The following is a 19,646-nucleotide window of genomic DNA, read 5'->3' on the forward strand; positions in this document are numbered from 1 at the left end:
TGTATCAAATGGATGTAAAAAATGTATTCTTTCATGAGGAGTTGCAAGAGGAAGTTTATGTGGAACAACCACCTAGTTATGTAGATAAGAGTCATCTTGATTATGCATGTAGGCTTTGTAAGGTCTTATATGGGCTAAAGCAAGCACCCAAGGCATGGCATGATAGAATTGCAAAATACATTGTTAGCATTGGATTTCATAGAGCACAGGATGATCACTCACTCTATATATGTGAGAATGATGCAGATATTATGGTCATTACTATATATGTGGATGACTTGATTATTATGAGTGATAGTGAGACAGAGATTGACAATGTGAAGGATCTTCTCAAGACTAAATTTGAGATGAAAGATTTGGGAGAGTTGTGCTATTTTCTTGGCATTGAGATAATTAGGACTTCAAATGGTATGTGGTTGTCATAGAGACAATATGCATTGGATATATTGAAGTATAGTATGGCTGATTGCAAGCCTATGTCTATATCTTTGGATATTAATGCTAAGCTTAGTGCACATGAGGGTGACTTGATTAAGGATGTCACTATGTATCGAAAGATTGTGGGTAGCCTTATCTATTTGCCAATCACTAGGCTAGACCTAAACTACACAATTGATTTGGAGAATTAGTTTATGCAGAGCTTTCATAGAAGCCACATTTGGATGCAATGTGGCACACATTGCTCAATGTCAAGTCTAGATTGGACTATGCCTTATTCTATGATACAATTGTACCATGGTTACATAGATGCAAATTGGGCTGATATTATTTTAGAGACACGAGATCTACTAGTGGTTTTATGTTTTCCTTTGGTAGTAGTGTTGTTACTTGGAGCAGTAAGAAACAACTGGCACTTGCCTTGTACAAGACATAGGCAAAGTACAAAGGTGCTGCAATTGCAGCATGTGAGGTAGCTTGGTTACACAAGCTACAAGCTACTTGGTGATTTGGGGATGCAGGTGAACAAGAAGGTTATCATCTACTATGATAACCTTAGTAGCATTCAATTGGCTAGGAATCTAGTGTATCATGCGTGAACCAAACACATAGAGGTCCATTACCATTTCATTCAAGAGCAAGTTCTAGCAAGTGATATTGAGTTGGTTTATGTTAGTACAAAGGATGAAGCTACTGACATTTTCATGAAAGCCTTGGGAGATGAGAAGCTTCAATACTTAATGACTATACCTAGAGTTCATGAGCTCATGTTGAGCTCTGAGGGGAAGTGTTGAGATATTGAGCTCTACATGATCTAGCATCCACTACTATACGTGCCTTGATGATGTGACACAATATTATTTACTATTGTGTTAGGTAACCAACATGAGGATATGCCAGTGATTCTACAGCTAGACTACACCCAGGTAGTCCATCCTTAGTTACGACACATTCATTGTGCTACCTCTTCTTTCGTGGTGGGAGGTTCATAATTAGTGACCGCGTGTACATATATTGTGGTACTTTCATATTATTTGTAGACTTAGTTCGTTTGTGTGGAAGAAGAAGAAAGAACAAGAAAAATATTTTAGCTCTATCTCTAGTGTGTGCTCAAGTCTCCATTGCTTTTGTGTGTGTACTCTTGGTCTCTTCACCTCTCTTCCCTCTTTTTTATTTTCATTTGTCTACTACCAAGGCTGAGTACATTGTAGCCACCATTGAGGCTTATAGGAGGCCCTACGGTTAGGTCGTGTGTTGCAAATATTGGTATGACTATAACTCCTACATTGCATCCAGATTCGATGAGTGCCATTCAATTGGATCGTAATCTGGTCTTCCATGCAAAGACACCATATCAAGGTGTGGTATCACTTCATCAAATAGGTATTCGAGAACAAGTCCATTAAGCTTGTCAAGATCCCTACAAATATGAATTTCGTAGATCTGCTCATCAAAACTCTCCTAGTGAAACAATATGCCTTCCTTAGGAACTTGATGGGAGCAAATGAGGTTATGTATTTTCTCATCCTGTTGTACTCTATGTACAAGTCGTATTGCTCTCCTTTTTCTTTTATTCCTCACTAGGACATATTCACCTTTAAGTGAAAGGTAGTTGGGGGTTGAAAGCTACAAGTGCCTAGCCACCTACATTTACTTGTATACAATACCCACACACCTATACACTGCAGGTGTGGTGGATACCCATCACACTGTTACTTTATTCTTTATTCATTAGTGGCAATAGAATAAGGGAATGTAGGTCACACATTGTGATTGTTGGAGATCCCACATGTTGAACTCTCTTATTGCTTGAACCTCCTCCATAGCTCTCACTCCCTTCTTACTTCCACTCATGCTTCCACCTTTCACTCACATTTCACATACAAAAAGGAGAGTGTACCTATGTGCATTCTCATCACAACCACCACCCAAAGGCCTTACCTTGCATGTACATCATCAAACCCCCAAGCATACATAAACATAGATGGTGTAGACTAAAGTTAAGAATAGCAAGGCTCCTCATGAAGAGAGCAACCAATTCTAACACAAGGTAGGGTAGCTTCGAGTGTTGAGGCAATAGAAGAGCCTTGTATATCATAGCCACATGTTGATGCATCATACCCATAGCCTCATTTATCATACCCATAGCCCCATGTATCATAGCCAAAATTTTCACATCCTCATTTGTCATAGCCAAAACTTTCTAATCAAATTATATTGCTTTGTAATCAAATCAATGCATTGCTTAACTATACAATCAAAAACTATTATTTTTATTGTGCTTACAAATGTTATGCATATAGCATTGATATAAAAGATTTTCTTATTATCAATGATTTCTTTTACAAACATTGCAATAGCATGAACACTTGTTTCAAGCACAATAACTTTACATAAAATATTTCTCTCAAATATTTGAGGCGATGAATATGCATTCTAGAACCATTAATATCAATTCAACAATTGCATCTTAAATAACTAGGCCATCTACTTACCTTGCAACCATTACACTTGAAAAGGTACCTAGTGGGCACATCTAGGTCCTTGTCATTTACCAATTCCATTTGCATTTGACATAAAGAGATGTTTACTCTTACAATGAGCATTATTAAGAGATCATCCTCTAACCAAATATCTAGCATCATTAACAATTTTTCAATTGTCACAATACTTCCATTTACATCATTTCACCTCATGTAATAAAAATAAAAATTTGAGATGCAATCATGCATTTATAGATGATGAAATCTCATTATACTCCGGAAGTAATCTTATCTACTTCCTTTACATCCTAACTTTGACTTGAAAATCCATTAATTTCACTGATTTGCATAGAAACATTGATCATGTCTTTTGAACTTCTTCATCGTAAAAGAAGTCCATAAAGACTTGCAATGGCATGAAGATTGTGATCTTCACCTAAGAACTAGCTACATTAGATTACAAGCATCTTCAAATATAGCTAGAAATATTTAATGTGAAAGATTCATTTGTTCTTTGTTTGAGTATTGACCATTCTACATTGTCCAACAAAGGGAGTGGAAGAGACCTCAGATATCCATATCCTGTAATGCTTGGGGGTGTTGTGTAGAATCTGTTGTAAAGCAAAATCACATGCTTGGCCAAGGACCTGATTGATCTAACATTGTAAAGCTATTCGCAATAGAACCATGAAATGCATCGAAAGTCTCAACTATGCTTTCAATAGGTTTCCAATCTTCAAGGTTTAAAAGATATATCTACAAACATGTGGATAGTACAAATTTAGCAACTACCTCAAGCACATAACCTAATATGAGGCCTTATTGATATACTTCAACTTAAAGTTTGGTCTATGGTGTAGAATGTCAATGGGTTAGTTTCTTCAATGTAATTTCAAGTGTGTACATGTATATTGTATAAGTATTTCCTTGATTTTTGTTCCTAGTCCTTCAATTTTGAAATATTTGACTCAAACCTTGTAAGTATTGATGAATTCATTCCGATGTCTTCTCCTCTTCTTTGTCTATAGCATAACCCAACTACTAGTGGACATAGTTGAAGGAATCCACATGTGTGGTTATAAAGATCATAGTTGTCATATATTTTGATTGTTCTAATAGAGGAGGGATGTGGAGACTTGTTGCTTCCATTCAAATAAAAGATAGAGCAAAAGAAGGCCTTGAATGAAAAGTAGAAGCGAGAATAGAAAATCTCATGCAAAATGTTGGGAGGAGAGGCACTAGATTGAAGTATTAGAGAATTTTGAGACCAAGTAGGGATATCTTAGGAGGGAAATAATTTATTTGTGAGATGCGATATTTTTGGGAAAACCACAAGGAGACGACAAGGTAGTGTAGTGCTAAACAAAAAATATAGCTATCCATTGTTTTAAATGATCCACTAGCCTCTTGCTTTTTGTGCCTTGATGACTTTGGCCTTTGAAGGCAGCATAAAAATATGGAGTATAAATATTGTTCTCCTTTCAATTTCTTGTTTGTGGAGTATATATTAAAAGACATAGAAATAGAATAGTCAATACGATAGCTCTTTTCTTAAATTTCCAACATGTTTTCTCTAGAGATTTGGCACGCATATTCTCACTACCATAATCATCCCCTCCCTTACCATCCAACAACCAAACCCATTTATCATTTTTTCAAATTTAAATTGGTGTCACATTCTATGGGCCATTCTCCATGAGGAGAGTTGATAATGCTAGGCTAGGATAGAATTTTGTAGCCCTAAAGCCATAGTGCACCCACATCTAGTTCCATAAGGCATGTATGAAACTATGGTGTTTCAATATACTAGTCACCCCAACACTTATGTCTGCAATCACTTTTCAGGGTCTTAATGTTCAAAATAGGTGGAGGATGGAGAGATCACTAATGTTGATCATCATGCCAAGATGCATGGATGTGCACATATTGTTTAGAATGTGTGGTGCCATATGCTAGATGTGAGACTTATCACACCACCTTTGAGTTGAGGCAAGTAGATTAGAGAGAATATGCCAACTATGGAACCTAGCAATGGAGATAGAAGAGCATTGCATAGGTAGTTGCCCTGTTTGCTATGAAATGTGAGGGCACTACCATTGCCTTTCTAATTAGGAGTTTTTCCCCCTTCACTAGCTCATGGGCTTCCTCCACAAAAGAAGCCTTGGGCTACATCTTTAGAAGAACGGACCAAGATTCACCAACCCAACCTCGTGTTTTAGTAGTAAGTGCCTCTCTTAAGGTCCCACCACCACTTATAGAGACCTCACCAACTAACCCACTAAATAGAGGACCACCCAAGGTGACCATGGATAGAGCTATAGAGTTGTGCAGTTCTAGGTCTGCCCACCTAACACTAAGGTGTCACCCACAAGCTCATCGTATGAGCCATCATATCACACTCCTACCAAATATTCACAAAGCATCACCTCAAGAGATGTCATCATGGATGTATTGAGATCCCTTCATAGTAGCCTTATGCTAGATAGTTTAGATAATATGTATACCGTGAGCTCTTATACACATATCCGAGTCCACTTTCTTGTTTTTTTCTTGTTTAATCAATGACAAAACAGAATATGGTTTAGCTATACTCATCGTTTCAATCTCATACGACATTCTAGTCTTCAATAGAAGTTAATACCTCTCTCTCTCTCTCTCTCTCTCTCTCTCTCTCTCTCTCTCTCTCTATGTGGCTATTTGCAACAAATATTTATTCAATGTGTTTTAAGGGATCATTTAACCAATTATGTTAGAATTTTAGGAACCATACTTTTATGACCCAACATAAATTGCTTTCATTTCAATGCATGGCATTGGCTTTCCATTTGTACGTATCTACAAACTTTTTAAACTTCATAATTTACACAAAATATTTAATTTAATTTAAGTTATTTTCATTTGAATGCCTGACATTGTGTTTGAAATTTACATGTCTGTAATGACCCATAGATTCCCATGTAGATTATTGTATCTAATGTGCTTTGTTGTCATTTCAAAGCATGGCATTGTGTTTAGAATTATGTATGGTTCTAGTGAGATTAGATTAGAAGATTTTCATAGTTTTTTGTTATAATGTATTACAATTGCCACTTGAAGATGCATGATGTTCATACTTTCTTTCTCATTATTATTGCCACATGAAGGCTTCAAAATTTTTGTACTCTTTGTGATAATACTGCCACTTCGAGGCAAGATATAATATGTTTGGGATTTTAATATATTTTTTATTAAGTTAGTCTTATAAGTCACATGTTCACTATTGTATTGAGTATATACTATTCTCCTTGTATGCATTGTATTGAGTTAGGATTGGTGCATATCTCAAACAATATTGAACTTCAAAGTTCACACAAGATTCATCATTATTATGGAGTGTAGACTATCATGATTTGAAGGCATGATATTCTCACTAGGCTTGTGCGTTTCTCAAGGCTCATTGCTCATATTTTAGAGTAAAATGCAATCAATGGAAGGCATGATATTGTGTTCAAGGTTGTGCATGTTCTGCATGATATAAGATTGGATGGTTTACCAATACACTATCATCACTCAATGTAAATTTATATCATTTGAAGGTAAGACAATGTGATTACAGTTGTACAAATACCCAATGATATTAACCTTGAAGGTTTACAAATGCATTTTTGCAATACAATGTTAAGCATTTACGCTTGTGCATGGACAACAGTTTTTTGTGGCTTATGAATCACATGGATATTGTTTAACTTTGCTGATCTCAAAGGTCAAATGTGTGACGTGTAGATTCATACACCTCTATTTATATTTTGGCTTGTTGTATGTAGACAAGTATATATATAGTTGCAATTCAATGTAAATTGGAAGGCATGATAACCTCATACACATTGTTGCAATCCTACAATTTTCATAATTTGAAGGCATCCTCTCGTATTAGCAAGAATAAGATAGTCCTATACAAGACACTTTCATTTCAAGCAAGGTATGCATGTCCACAATAACATTGTAAGGCATGGGTTAATTGTGTCATTGAGTTATAACATTACTATTTAGGCACATTAAGAAAATGTTGTTGCTTAATACCAAACTTCCTTGAATTAAAACCAACAATAACTTGACACAAACAATGTGACCTTCAACGCAACTAATTGGGCAATCATACAATGAGCTTGAATTGAGGCCACAGTTAATCAAAGCTGAAACCATTCTCCTTCCCATTTCCTTTGATCAAGTACCAAGTCTGCTTCAAATCAATCTAGAGACTCAAGCTTGTTTGTATTAAGTTACAAGCAACTACAGATTTGCCATTTTACGGACCATTAAATCTTGTCAAATGATGACAATCTATCATCTATCATATAACATTATCAAAATGCAAACTCACTGCCAAAGACTCACATGTAAGGAAGCAGGTATTAATGTCACTTGGAGACACTGAATATGGCATTGCAATTATCTTTGAAGGGTAGCTTTTGTCTTGCCCAAAATACTGGGCAGCACTACAATAAGGCTTTAAATTTTGCAATCAACAGATTAAAAAAGTAATCACCAAGCCCTTAGTTCCACCAAGAGTTCGAGGCTTCTCTTAGCACGGGAAAATGTTTCAAGGTCAACATAAAAATCTCACAATCTTTATATAGAACAAACATGAACATTTAAATTCCCACTCCTTTCATGAACTGCAAAGGATTCCTAAAGAGAATTCGAATGCCAAAATCATGGACAACATACACTGACAATATAGAACGAGGACAAGAACAATCCAACCCTTCCTTCATGGACATTAAAGAATATCAAGAGATTATTGGGTTACATGGGCAACACAATGCTATCCAGAAGGTTTTCAGAGCAGCACATGATTCCCTTGTCAACACGTTGTACAGGGTTTCTTTGGATGTAATGGGGATTGGATGGAGAATGAAGTGAAACAGCGATTTGGGTTTGGATCCAGTGTAGAACATAATAAAATATGTTTTTCTTAGGGTAAAGGGGCTCATCATGTAATAGGGGCCAATGATACAAGAATCCTTGCTATATTAATGTGGTCTCTAAAATAGCAGATGAATTGCGTGCACATGCAACTACTGTTCAAAAGCCATTAACAATGTAATTTTGGCACTGGAAGTTTGGAAGAGGCTGAATTGACATATCTTGTTCTGATGGTTAACATAAGTGAATATCTGAATATTGTTTGAGCATGGTTAGCATACCTTGTGTGGATGAGAAACTTAGGAACCTGCCTACTAAAACGTAATTCAGAGAATTCAAATGCCTGCACACATAGTTGTACTTATGCCTCTGAAAAGATGTAAGATTTACCGATTCACTATGGATTCCAGCACTCATTGCTAAAAATAATGGCTCAACTTACTTATGCCTCTGAAAATATGTAAGATTTACCGATTCCCTATGGATTTCAGCACTAATTGCTAAAAATAATGGCTCAATTTAAAATCATAAGATTAACATTTTAAGAGTTACATAGGACTGGAGAGATTTGTATTGGCCATTTTGGAGTTTCTATGAAATGGGAAACAATGCTTTTCCCCTGACATATAGATCATCATGCCTGTTGATGTGGTTAAACCCATTACTATCATCAAGGTTATCATCCACAAGCTCCACATCCACCTCTTCATCATCACCTTCATACTGTATTCAAAGCCATAGGTTAGTAACAATAAGTGAGAACCAGACAACTACACGCCAACCTCTACCAAAAAGGCTTCCTAATTGCAACTTCATAAATCAACTTGATCAGACTTCTAATTGTGCATCAAATATGATTTGAAAGCACTGCCGAAAAGATAGCACTACATAATTAATTGTGCACCCACAACCAGAATGAACAAAGTCCCAAAACAAGACAAGTCACTCAAGGATATCAATAATAAATAACAGATGGTTTTTCACTACAGCACTGACTGCACTACCTAGATCATCCTTTCTCCACAGCCTGCTACAGGTCTAGTAATTTTTTTATTTACACAGCTCTAGCTAGACTATTGACCACACGTACTTGTTTCAGTTAGATATGCTCGCTCAATGCCCCACCCTTGTAAGGTGCCACCAACGATCTACAATGCTCCAAGTTGTAAGGCCCCCATTACGAGAAGCCATGTGTAAACCCGGACATTGGTTGGGTCATGACCTATATATTAGATGAGGTCTATGTGACCACATGGCAAAAGGTGACCTTTGTGAATCTAGCCGTTAGGTTAGATAGAATAGTTATGTTGGTAGCAACTCAAGGCACAATGCATCAAGTTATGGGGTGTGGGAGCTATCAAGGACCCCTATTTTGAGGTCCAAGCGCCATGGAAGCGGTCCCTAGCCTGGGAGGTCTCAAGAAGGCCAATGGCCCCCTTGATGAGGATCAAAGGACAGCATCCCTAGCCTAACGGTAAAGGTAATATTCCTTAGCTGACAAAGGAAGGTTCATGATATGGTCGAACAAACTAACCAAACTACCTCTTGGGGCTATAAAAGAAAGACCCCTCCCACGCCACTTTCACCCAGTCAAAGTTCTTCATTCTAGCCTTAAGCTCTTCGCTCTATCTGGATCGCCATCTAAGCTTTGGACAGAGCCATCTTTGTATTAGTTTGTTTGGAATTAAAAAAGTTTATGTTCTTCTCATATTTGCTATGTATTCTCTACTCCTTGCTCAAATTCTATTCATTGTGCCATATAATTTTTATGGTTTGTAAAGTTTATTCTGAGTAATATAATTAGGCACCCGCTTTTTTTGGAAAACAAACAATAAATGACAGGATTTGCCACCAAAGATCACTGCGCGAACAGACAGTTCGGACCTGGAGAATTTATTTTATGCACTCAGATGATGACTGCAAACATCATCTTGGATCCACCTATACTCAACTCTTTACTTGCTGATGACTATAAATAGAAAATGGCATGCTGGTAGCTTGCCAAGCTTTGCACAACAGTACAGAGTGTGAAACTACATTTACCAAAACCCTGTACGCTACAGCAAAACAACACTTCATAAGTTACAGTAGAGCAAGCGACAGGAGTTGCTGACATCAAAGATTCTCCATGTTGGCTGTTTGACATACCAAACCAATGCACAATACGAGCATTCTTCTAATAATGCCTAGTAAAACATGCACCTTAAAGATATACAACCAGCAGCAAAGCACAAGTAGAGAGATCACTGGAGAACCATGGTAAAGAAAATAGCTAAATTTGTAGCTCTTACTAAAACAGCACTCCCACCTGGGAATATTGGTTTGACACAACAGCTGGCATTTGCAGATGCTCAGTTAGAGCTTCCCTACTCCCGTTGATGCTAAGCCTTCTGGAAAAGGTATCCATTGACAGACGCTCAGGGTTAGCACCGCCTGAATCATGTTTAGTGTCATCATTCTCCACAAAATCGTCTTCAGCATGTGCTGCAAGCCCTGTTGATGGCAGATTTGAGTTCATATCCCACCTTCTGGCCTGCATGTAATTCGAACACCGCCAATGAAAAGATCTTCATTTAGGCCTCAGAATTCACAGAGTCAATCTGGATACTTCTAAATTTACATAATGATGCATGAAAATGGAAAATGATCAGGGGCAGAAAACCCCCATCAAAACCTTCAAACACTTTCAAAGACTTTCAATTCTGTAGTACAGTGCTGGAAACAAGTAATACCTTGTTAGCCTGGTCTAGAGAATGCGACGAAACAACTTTATCAATCTTCTCACTAAGTAATCTTCCAGATATACCATTCAACTGTTCCCCTTCATGTGCTTTAATCTGCATGAAGCCTAAGCTGTTTTCTTGTGGATCAGACCTGCTCAACTTTGATGGTTTTTGTTTACCATGAGAGCGGGTCTTTTGTCTAACTTCACCTGGGCAAAGAAAGGAACATTTTTAGGATACAAATCTTTCCTTAATAAAAGTAACCATCGTAGGTGGCCTCTCAGCCCTTGATAACATTGGGTCTACACAGCAGAGTGGGTGTATTACCAATATTCTCGACATTGTTGCCTTCCATGTCACTATCATCTTTAGCAGCAGAGTTAATCATTTGATACACTTGTGTCTCTGCTTTTCTACAGGTGCCAGGTTCTGCTTCCCCATCACTCACTATGTTAACATCCGAATCCTCTCCATGTGACAAAAACTTGTTAGCATCCGCCAAAGAACAATCCTCTGTCAGCTTGAGCAACCGTGCTTGTGTCCTGTGTGAGTGCACAAGTTTGAACCATCTTGGTCACACACAACTTTAAAGATCCAAATAGAATACATAAATTCAGAAAGAATTAAATAGAAGATTTACTTTCTTGCCTCCTCCTGTGCCCTTTCATTCCGTTGTAGCAGCTTCACAAACTTTTTTATCTTAGAACTACACCTGAACCACATGAAAATCAGTGCTGTTGGCAACAAGTCAACAATCTGGTTTTCTTATTGACAAATCTAATTTTGACTTGCAGATCACATGTGATGATTCTAGTTATGCAATTTCATAGTTGCAGATTTTGAAACTCTCTAAGGAACCATTTACATGCTGATAGCAGAAACATGCACTTTCATCAGAAAGCATGAGATAGTTCTCATCAAGCTGAACTGTTATGTTAGCTAAAGTTTGAATAGCCAGCTCTGCTTTTATTTACACACTAATTAAAAGCAACAATTGGCATAAGTATTTATGCCTACCTATAAAATTGTAAAAGAAATACAAAAACTGACCGTTTATATTCTTCATGTTCCTTATGCAGCTTCAAATCAAGCTCTGAGATTTTGGCACACTGCTCCTTAATATTTGTGGCCTTTTGCTCAAGCAATGACTGAGCAACAAGGACTAGACCATAAGCAAAATATGGGTGACAACCATAAGAGCATACCCCATTGAAAAATAAGATTACCTCAACTTGGATTGAGCGCTCATTCAAAGAATCAATCTCTGTGTAAGCTTCCTGCAACTGAAAAGTACCCGCCAAAAAAAACTTAGCACGGACAAACTCTGCATGATTTTAGCCCCTTAAGGCACAAAATGCCTTCTGTTTTCTCCCAACAATGAACAAGGGGCCAATACAATATATACAAACACAAATCAACATATAATAAGTCCAGACTTCAAATGGAAATGTACAGAACACAAAAACATCTGAAAGAAGATCAACAAGTGCCTGTTCTTCAAGTAAGTTTCTCGGGTCAGGAGAAGGTGACTTAGAAGGTGACTTTGGATGCTTCTCCTGATTTTCATCCACCCAGTTGGCCTGGTCTGCTGGATCTCCAGATACATCACTAAAATTCCTGTCTGGTTCATCCACTCGTAGTCTTTTTTTTTCTCTGCGTTGTTGCATAGCATCAAATATCAGTCACAGAAAAAATATACAGACAAACTACAGATTCGTGAAGTCTAAACTAATGCAAAAACCTGATTCAACTGAACCAGTACAGCTATGTGAAAAAATCATGCACTTGGAGACCTTGCATAGCTTTTAAAATTCCTACAGACCACACTGTCCACAAGATAATAAATACATCTCATAGTGGTTGAAAATTTTAGGGAAAGACCTTTTGTGTGAATCTGATTTGAGAGGAGAGAGTGATCTACTTGATCGGCCCCGTAATGGAGACCTTGAATGACTGCGGCCTACATGTAAAAATAATCATAAGTCAATACTTCATTGTAAATGAACAAAAGGCATTAATAAATGTGTATGAAGACTGACAGAATAAAATGCTCTAATTGATCAATGCTCCACAAATAATAGAACGTTAAGAACAAAACAAGTCATGTCAGTATTATCTCAAGAACCACAGCATGAAGGATGCAGCATTTAGTTCTATAGATCTCATGGCTTCAAAAATACAAGTCTGTTAAAAGAACAGCCTACACCAATACTTTCTCTGTTACCATCCAGGAGAAAAATCCTGCAGTCAAGCTATGCTGAATTAAGCATTGGCACCATCGTGACATTGAAGAATGCTAATAAACTTTCCCTTCAACAGCTTGAATCCCACCATGCACACACACTATGCCCTTAACCCCTGGCAAGAGCCACACTGATTTGAGTTGGTTTGGAGGACCCCCTCACAACAAACACAAGCAGCCCACAAGGTTGTACTCTGGACCTTTATACCTAGGCAAAGGAAAGGGGATTGTCTCTACCTCCAGTAGTCACAAAGACTTGGCCTCACAACCTCTTGTTCGGAACCTCGTATCTTAACCATCCAGGCTGATATTACAGACGGCATATTATAAGAAGAAATTATTTGGACATAACAGAGTGCTAAAATATTTGTTCTTTTCCCTTCGACTGAATTTGGTGCAAAAGCTCTTTTTTACAAACCAAGCTTTTGAGTTTAGAGTCATGAATTGAAAAATTCAAGAATGAATAAATATTTTCTTAAAAAAGAAAAGCAGCCAGCACCAAGGCTATTCCCTGCATAGCAACATCCCAATTGAGACTTAGGGGGAACTAGTTTCCCTTCATATTAAAGCTCCAGCAAAGGAAAATGCCTTTTGGCGATCTCCACTGATAAGATTAGCTAGCTTTATCTTTCTAAGCAAGTTACAGAATATCAACCTTCTCAATCATTTACCAGCACCAGCATACAAAACAGTTCTGCTGCAGGGAAGCCATATCTTGATACCTTGCAGTAGCAATATGCCAAAAAACCGAGGAGGAGAAAGAAAATTAATTCAGTAAAGGAAGACATTTAACCCTTGAGGCCAGACTAAACTGCAGCTCCTCCCACTAATAAAACCAAACAAAGTGAACTTGAGGCATTTCTGTTTTTCTGCACTCAGAACATCTAAAGTAGGTTAGAGATGATCATCTCATTGGTATCCATTATAGTTCAAAAGCCTGATGATGTTTGTGTAAGGAACCATCTGAGGTGTAACAGAGGGAGAGTTCAAAGAAATTGAAGGTACAGCATAAAGAGTTCTGCAAGTACAAACGTACTGAGAAACCACATTGTAAAAGCTGAACCCTCTTTAGTATCCGAATCGGTCACATTAGTACTAAAAAAGCCAGAATAGACACAAATCCAAGACCCATGATATCAGGCCTTTTGAAGATAACTCGTCTACTCAATTCCATGGATAGTGTTCAAGCAAATGTGCTAGAAAAAGCAATCCATTGGTCTATGATCTGCATCAAAGCTTCAAAGTTCGATTATCAACAATAAGGTAAAGGCCTGGACATGCATGTACCTTATATAAGTATCAGGCACTCCCACAGATCAAACTTGCAAATTACATGCATAGCAAAATTGGGCATCTAGAAGCACTAGTGATTAGGTTAGTAAAGCTAATTTCCTACAAACAGCAAATCTTGGAATGCTGGGCTGCATTCCTGTAGCAAAATACAAAATTCATAATAATTCTGTCCCTGTGCGCCCACATTGCAGGGAACACACATATGAAATATGCACTTCAACCCATTTGCTTAGCAGATGGTATTTTGTTTATTCTTACTTCGTAAGGTACAGTTATAAATTAACCATATGAGAATTCTTACCTACTGCAAGTAATAAAAATGGGATAAAACTTGGTAGCACAAACAAGATGCATAAAAGAGCAGTGTGGATTCCTCAAGAGGAATCAACAAGCTCAGAGAATAGAACTGAAGGCACTGTCCAACCGTAGGGTTGCACACAAGAAGGCAGAATACCACCATCACAAACAACTTGCTTAGACAGCACCCTGGCTCCAAGAAAGTAGCAAGTCTAAGAGGAGCACAATCCCTTCTTAAAACATCCACTAATTGGGGGCATCAGGGGCATTTCAACAATCCATTGCAGCCAATATAAAAGATAACCGGCAATGTTAGTTTATCCTTTTGAGTCTTAAGCACACATGAAGGCTACTAGGCCAATCGAGGGGTGGCAAAGTCCACCTACTTGCACCACCAGATGGGTCGAACCATGTCTTCTTCCCTTATTCTTCTCACTTTTTCTGGAATCATGGAATATTCCTGTGCTCTGCTATCCATGGATCTAGAGTTTAAACCACCTCCAAGCTAGCAGGAACAGGTTCAATCCACAGTTTAGGATATTCCATAGATGATGTCATGTTTGAATTTTGTGAGTGCCAGCTTCTTGTAAGTGAACCTATGCCATAGATAATATTTAAATTTTGTAACTGCCAGCTTCTTGTCAAAGAACCTACTGCCTTGACTAGTCTTCTTTCAGGAAAGAAAAGCAATGATAACTTGTGCATTTCAAACTTATTGTATCAGTCGGTCGAAAAACCATCTCTTCTTTTCTTGTTTGTTGTTGACTTCCATGCTCCAAATTACAATATCAGACTAATCCCAAAAAGAGAGTTCAAGCTATTCAAAATATGATGCACCAAGGACACTGTCAATAAATCAGTAATGAGTTCCTTCAAGCAATTCTAAATGGACTTGACTTCAACAATAATGCTATGGCATCAGACACACCCCGAACAAAGGTATAGAGACTAATACTGTAGGCAAGACTATCAACAGCTCGGTAACTCAAAATGTAAATGTGGTACATCTAGTGTACAGCTCTAAAACCACTACCATCTGCACTGGAAAGAGACATTACTGGAAGTAGTGGTACATCCAGCTAGAGTACAACCTTGTTTACTCAGTGTTTTAGTGGTGCACCTAGCTACGGTACAAACTAGTGTGCTCAGAATGTACTAGAGGTACATCTTGACAGAGTACAACCTTGTGAACTCAGAGTATAGTAGTGGTACATCTGAAATACAACCTTCTGAACTCCGTGCTAGAGATGCATCTAGCAGGTATTGAACTCAAAATGCATTAAAGCTACATCTACATTACAGCATCCGAGCATCAAAACAGCAGAATGGATTTTCCCCCTTCCAAAACTTCCTACCAAAAGCACATCGGTACCTTGCCAACCTTCTCCGTAAGCAAGCAGAAATATATTAGACACTTGTGGTCTTAAAGCTATCATACAGTCTGAGTTATGAATAACTGGAAAAACCCATAAAAATGCCACCATAGAAAACAAAATGCTTAGCAACAGCTAAGTAGATGTCAAGTGCCAACTCTCATAAAAGAGACAGTATGTTCAGGGTATCTATAGCACAGTACTTGTTCAAAACCACAAGCATATGTTCAAAACCACAAGCATAAGCACAAAACGAATTGTCAGAAGCACACTATCATTTATTGCAAAGTTGTAATTTTCAGTTTTCCCCAACTATAGTAAACACCACAAGCAACTAATCTGACTTCATCATCAACCCAAACATACGATATTTCCTGTGATCACCACACTTTCAAAGACATCCAGAAGCAGACCAAACAGTCATTTCAAAATCAGCTAGAATACCTCGATCTGAGTGCCCTTGACGGCCTCTTGTTTCTCTTCCTGGTGAAAACCTCTTACTGCGAGGAGAGTGCCGACGTTGGAGCCTCTCTCTCAAATCACCTCCACGGAAATCTCGTCTACCTGTCCATGTAAGAATATCAGCCTTACTTCCTATAGTGATACTAAAACATTATCTTGGATTTTTCAGAATAGCAGTGACTACACCCAATACAGAAAAGCTTACCAAGGGTAGAAGAACATGAGAAAACATAATACTGGCCAGTATAAATCTTCCATCAGGATTCAGAACAAGCCAGCTCCAAGAGCTTATATGCCTTTCTTTATAAATAACCACAACAACGCTTCTATAACCCCAGCAGAACTTTACCATCCAGTAGAAATCTCAGCTCAAAGGCACTTGAATATAAAGGGATAGAATCAAATTTTGAGGTCTGGCTTGCTTGTTGCACAGTAAATAGAGCATTTATAGATTGTCCAAATGGGAACTGCCTCTGACAAAAAAAATAACAAGGACTGCCCACAAATATACGAACTGTCTCTGACAAGAAATAACATAGACTGTCTCTGTATCATCAAGACAATAGCTTACAAATATTCTCTCTGAAGGAAAATCATGAAACTCATCCCACTGCCAGATAAGCATTCATATAACTGTTGAAAAATATGATTGGCAGATAAAGCACTCATATGACTGTCTCCAATAGGAAATAAGAAGAACTGTCCTTGTTTCTCAAACAATACTATTTTTAAAACATGATGCTGCCTTCCATCCAGAACAAAAAAAGTACTAATAATTAACCAAGATCAAAAGGCCCTGAACTGCACCAAAAGATTACAAAGCTGAAGGCCCATGCCTGGCTTATGATCTGCAAAACTATCTTCAAAGAAGGAAGATACAAGTCACATGGCTGAAGCGGTGATAAAAGCACAAAAACCCTCCACACTACAAACGTGACCATACCATCTCAATAAAAAAACCCTTACTTCGTACAAAATAGGAAGGCAGCAACCACACCCAAGGCGAGCTAAATTATCTTCTGTGCAGTACGGTAGCGAGTCAAACCAAGGGATTGACTGCAAGATATTACAGCCAGAAGCATAAAAGACTGACATAATTGAGAAGGAAAGCACACATCCAGACAGATAAAACATGAAAATTAGCCAACCATACAATGGACTTGAACAACTTACACCTAATTAGAACATGCCAACGAACTTCAATGATAAATGATGTCATCTTCTCCATAACTTTGACTCCCTTTGAGATGAATCACAGCCCTCTAACAAAAACTCAATCTTTTTTCCCAGCCATTATAGTATGTACATTGGTTGCCAAATAATGCAAAATGTTTGGATGTGTAAGAGCTCGTCTCTTGGACTCTCATGTTAGAAGTCTATTTCCTGCTGAAGGCTGAGCATCTTGAAGAGCCCATTTCCAAACCATGACCCATGGTTGCAATCTTGATTAGTTCACATGTGAGAAACTAACAGACTAGTATGACAAATCCATAAGCAGGCTAGTCGTAATTGATCCCCAAAATAAAAGGCGGGCCAATATAATATCATATGCTACTAAACCTAATCAAGACTCGGCCCAATACCAACTTAACCCACTTAGACTTCTGCTCTCCAAGAGCTTACATGCTACTTGGGCTTTCGAGTAATGTTGAACTCTACTACCTTCACTATTGCCCATACTGCTGACTACAGACTACAACCTGAAAGTATAGCATTATTTAGACCTCCCTTTTTATAAATCTCACTACCAACAACCAAGCTCCAACTTATCCCATGCATACTGCCTTTGAGATATTCATTTTCTACACTTGCAGGACTCATTAGTAAAGTTGCTATCTGAAATCGCTCTTCTTTCTATCTGAAATAACTGCACATATGAGATATGCAATACAGCTTCTCAAATTGACCAAAGACACGCTTGCAAACATGTATACAACACCAACTGCATGCTTTCTGCTGAATGCTCACTCACAAAGAAAGGCAAGAGCAGAACCACAAATATGAAATACACTCAGCTCAGAGCTTTCAAAAACCTACCCTGGGTTGCATTGTACTGTAAACATTTTCAAGGTCAAATTGCCTTGTGTCAAATTGTCCCAAAAAGTCTACGAGTGCTGAAGATGGCACAAGTGCATTCAAAAGTGATATATTAAGATACACTTTCATAAATAATCATGCCCACTGTCAACAGCAGGCTACAATTAAAGAAGGGCATTACCGGTCATATTTGATAATTCAAAGCCAAACCACTAATATTGCCAAAAGATGATTGGACAGACAAGCTGTAGATATGCTAAACAACTCAGAACCAACCAGCGACACATATACACACACTGCTACCAGAAGGAACCATTGAAATTCTAATCCCTGTAAACAGGTTGTGACCATCAAAATCACTATCACATACTTGCACATGGGTGCGCACACACTTGCACAGATACCTAAAAGAGAGAAAGTCCGACATACCGTTGAATCCTGCTCCACCGCCTGCGTGCCGCCGAAGCTCTGCATCGCCATGAGCGAAGGAGCAGCTTTGACGAAGGCAACGGCCCCGCTGGTACAGGATGCACAGCTTCGTCTTATAGAGGTCGCGGGGAAAGGACATCCTTCCCAAAACGCCCGAGACAGAAATGCGACAGAAGCGAAAAGAACGAAGATCGATCAAAACCCTCACCGGCCGTCACGATCAATGAACGAGCGAAGAAACGAAGTAGAGCCTCTTCTTCTTTTCCGTTCTTCTTCTTCGTCTTCTCCTTCCTTCCTTCCCCCTTTTCTTCTTCTTCTTCGTCGTATCTATCGTATGGAGAGGGAGAGGGAGAGGGAGAGGGAGAGAGAGCACCTAGGCTTGGTAGAGAGTGTGTTTCTTGTGAATGAAAGAGGGTGCTTCTTGTCTTGTCTTAATCAACAACTCATTAATCGCGCTTTGCACTCTTGTAATCCCAATCCAAAACTCAAGAATTGCACTTTGTACTTTTGATATTGCTGAGGAGTTTGCAAGGTTACTCCTTGTTTATTTCGCATTTTTTGAGAAAAAAGCCAATCAAATTATGCATTTTACTGGTAACAAACATCATGCTTCATATGTATAAAACTTTCAAACAATCCATCTTAAATGTTGACAATATTGGCCCCTCATTGTCGATCATACTTCGTGTGAAAAAACCATAATTTTGAAGTCCGTTGTGCCTCATTAATTCTAAAATATGTACTATCAAAAAGTATATATTTATATTTATATATTATAAGGGTTCACGATGAAATATCGAGGAGCAAACGTACATAAGCCACACATGCAATAATGTGCAAAACTAAGACAATCTCAAGAGATAGTAAACCTCAATATTTAGTACTCAATTTAATCATTAAGAACTATCATTTTTCAAATGAATTGCAACACACCTTTTAAGGACTCATAATGGAATTAATATCG

General features: G+C 38.1%; 1 protein-coding gene across 1 annotated transcript; it reads right to left on the reverse strand.

The window, feature by feature from the left end:
- Positions 1-8,323: 8,323 nt before the first annotated feature.
- Positions 8,324-19,083, reverse strand: LOC148041757 (Zinc finger C-x8-C-x5-C-x3-H type family protein). Its single transcript, XM_087682183.1, has 11 exons — positions 18,683-19,083; positions 16,199-16,318; positions 12,431-12,509; positions 12,040-12,202; positions 11,776-11,832; positions 11,600-11,697; positions 11,190-11,261; positions 10,877-11,091; positions 10,559-10,758; positions 10,135-10,359; positions 8,324-8,549 (listed from the first exon to the last, which is right to left on the reverse strand). The coding sequence occupies exons 1-11, from the start codon at positions 18,819-18,821 to the stop codon at positions 8,418-8,420; spliced, it is 1,500 nt and encodes a 499-aa protein (XP_087538309.1). The 5' UTR covers positions 18,822-19,083; the 3' UTR covers positions 8,324-8,417.
- Positions 19,084-19,646: the final 563 nt, after the last annotated feature.

The sequence above is a fragment of the Lygodium microphyllum genome, chromosome 1, assembly GCF_053477565.2.
Source record: "Lygodium microphyllum isolate KBCC chromosome 1, Lygodium_microphyllum_v1.1.10, whole genome shotgun sequence".
Lineage (NCBI taxonomy): Eukaryota > Viridiplantae > Streptophyta > Polypodiopsida > Schizaeales > Lygodiaceae > Lygodium > Lygodium microphyllum.

Coding starts and splice junctions, on each gene's coding strand:
- LOC148041757 (XM_087682183.1), bottom strand. CDS start 18,821: ATGTCCTTTCCCCGCGACCTCTATAAGACGAAGCTGTGCATCCTGTAC. Junction 12,510..16,198: donor TCAAGGGCACTCAGATCGAG/GTATTCTAGCTG, acceptor TTTTACATGTAG/GCCGCAGTCATTCAAGGTCT. Junction 10,759..10,876: donor CAACAATGTCGAGAATATTG/GTAATACACCCA, acceptor TTCTTTGCCCAG/GTGAAGTTAGACAAAAGACC.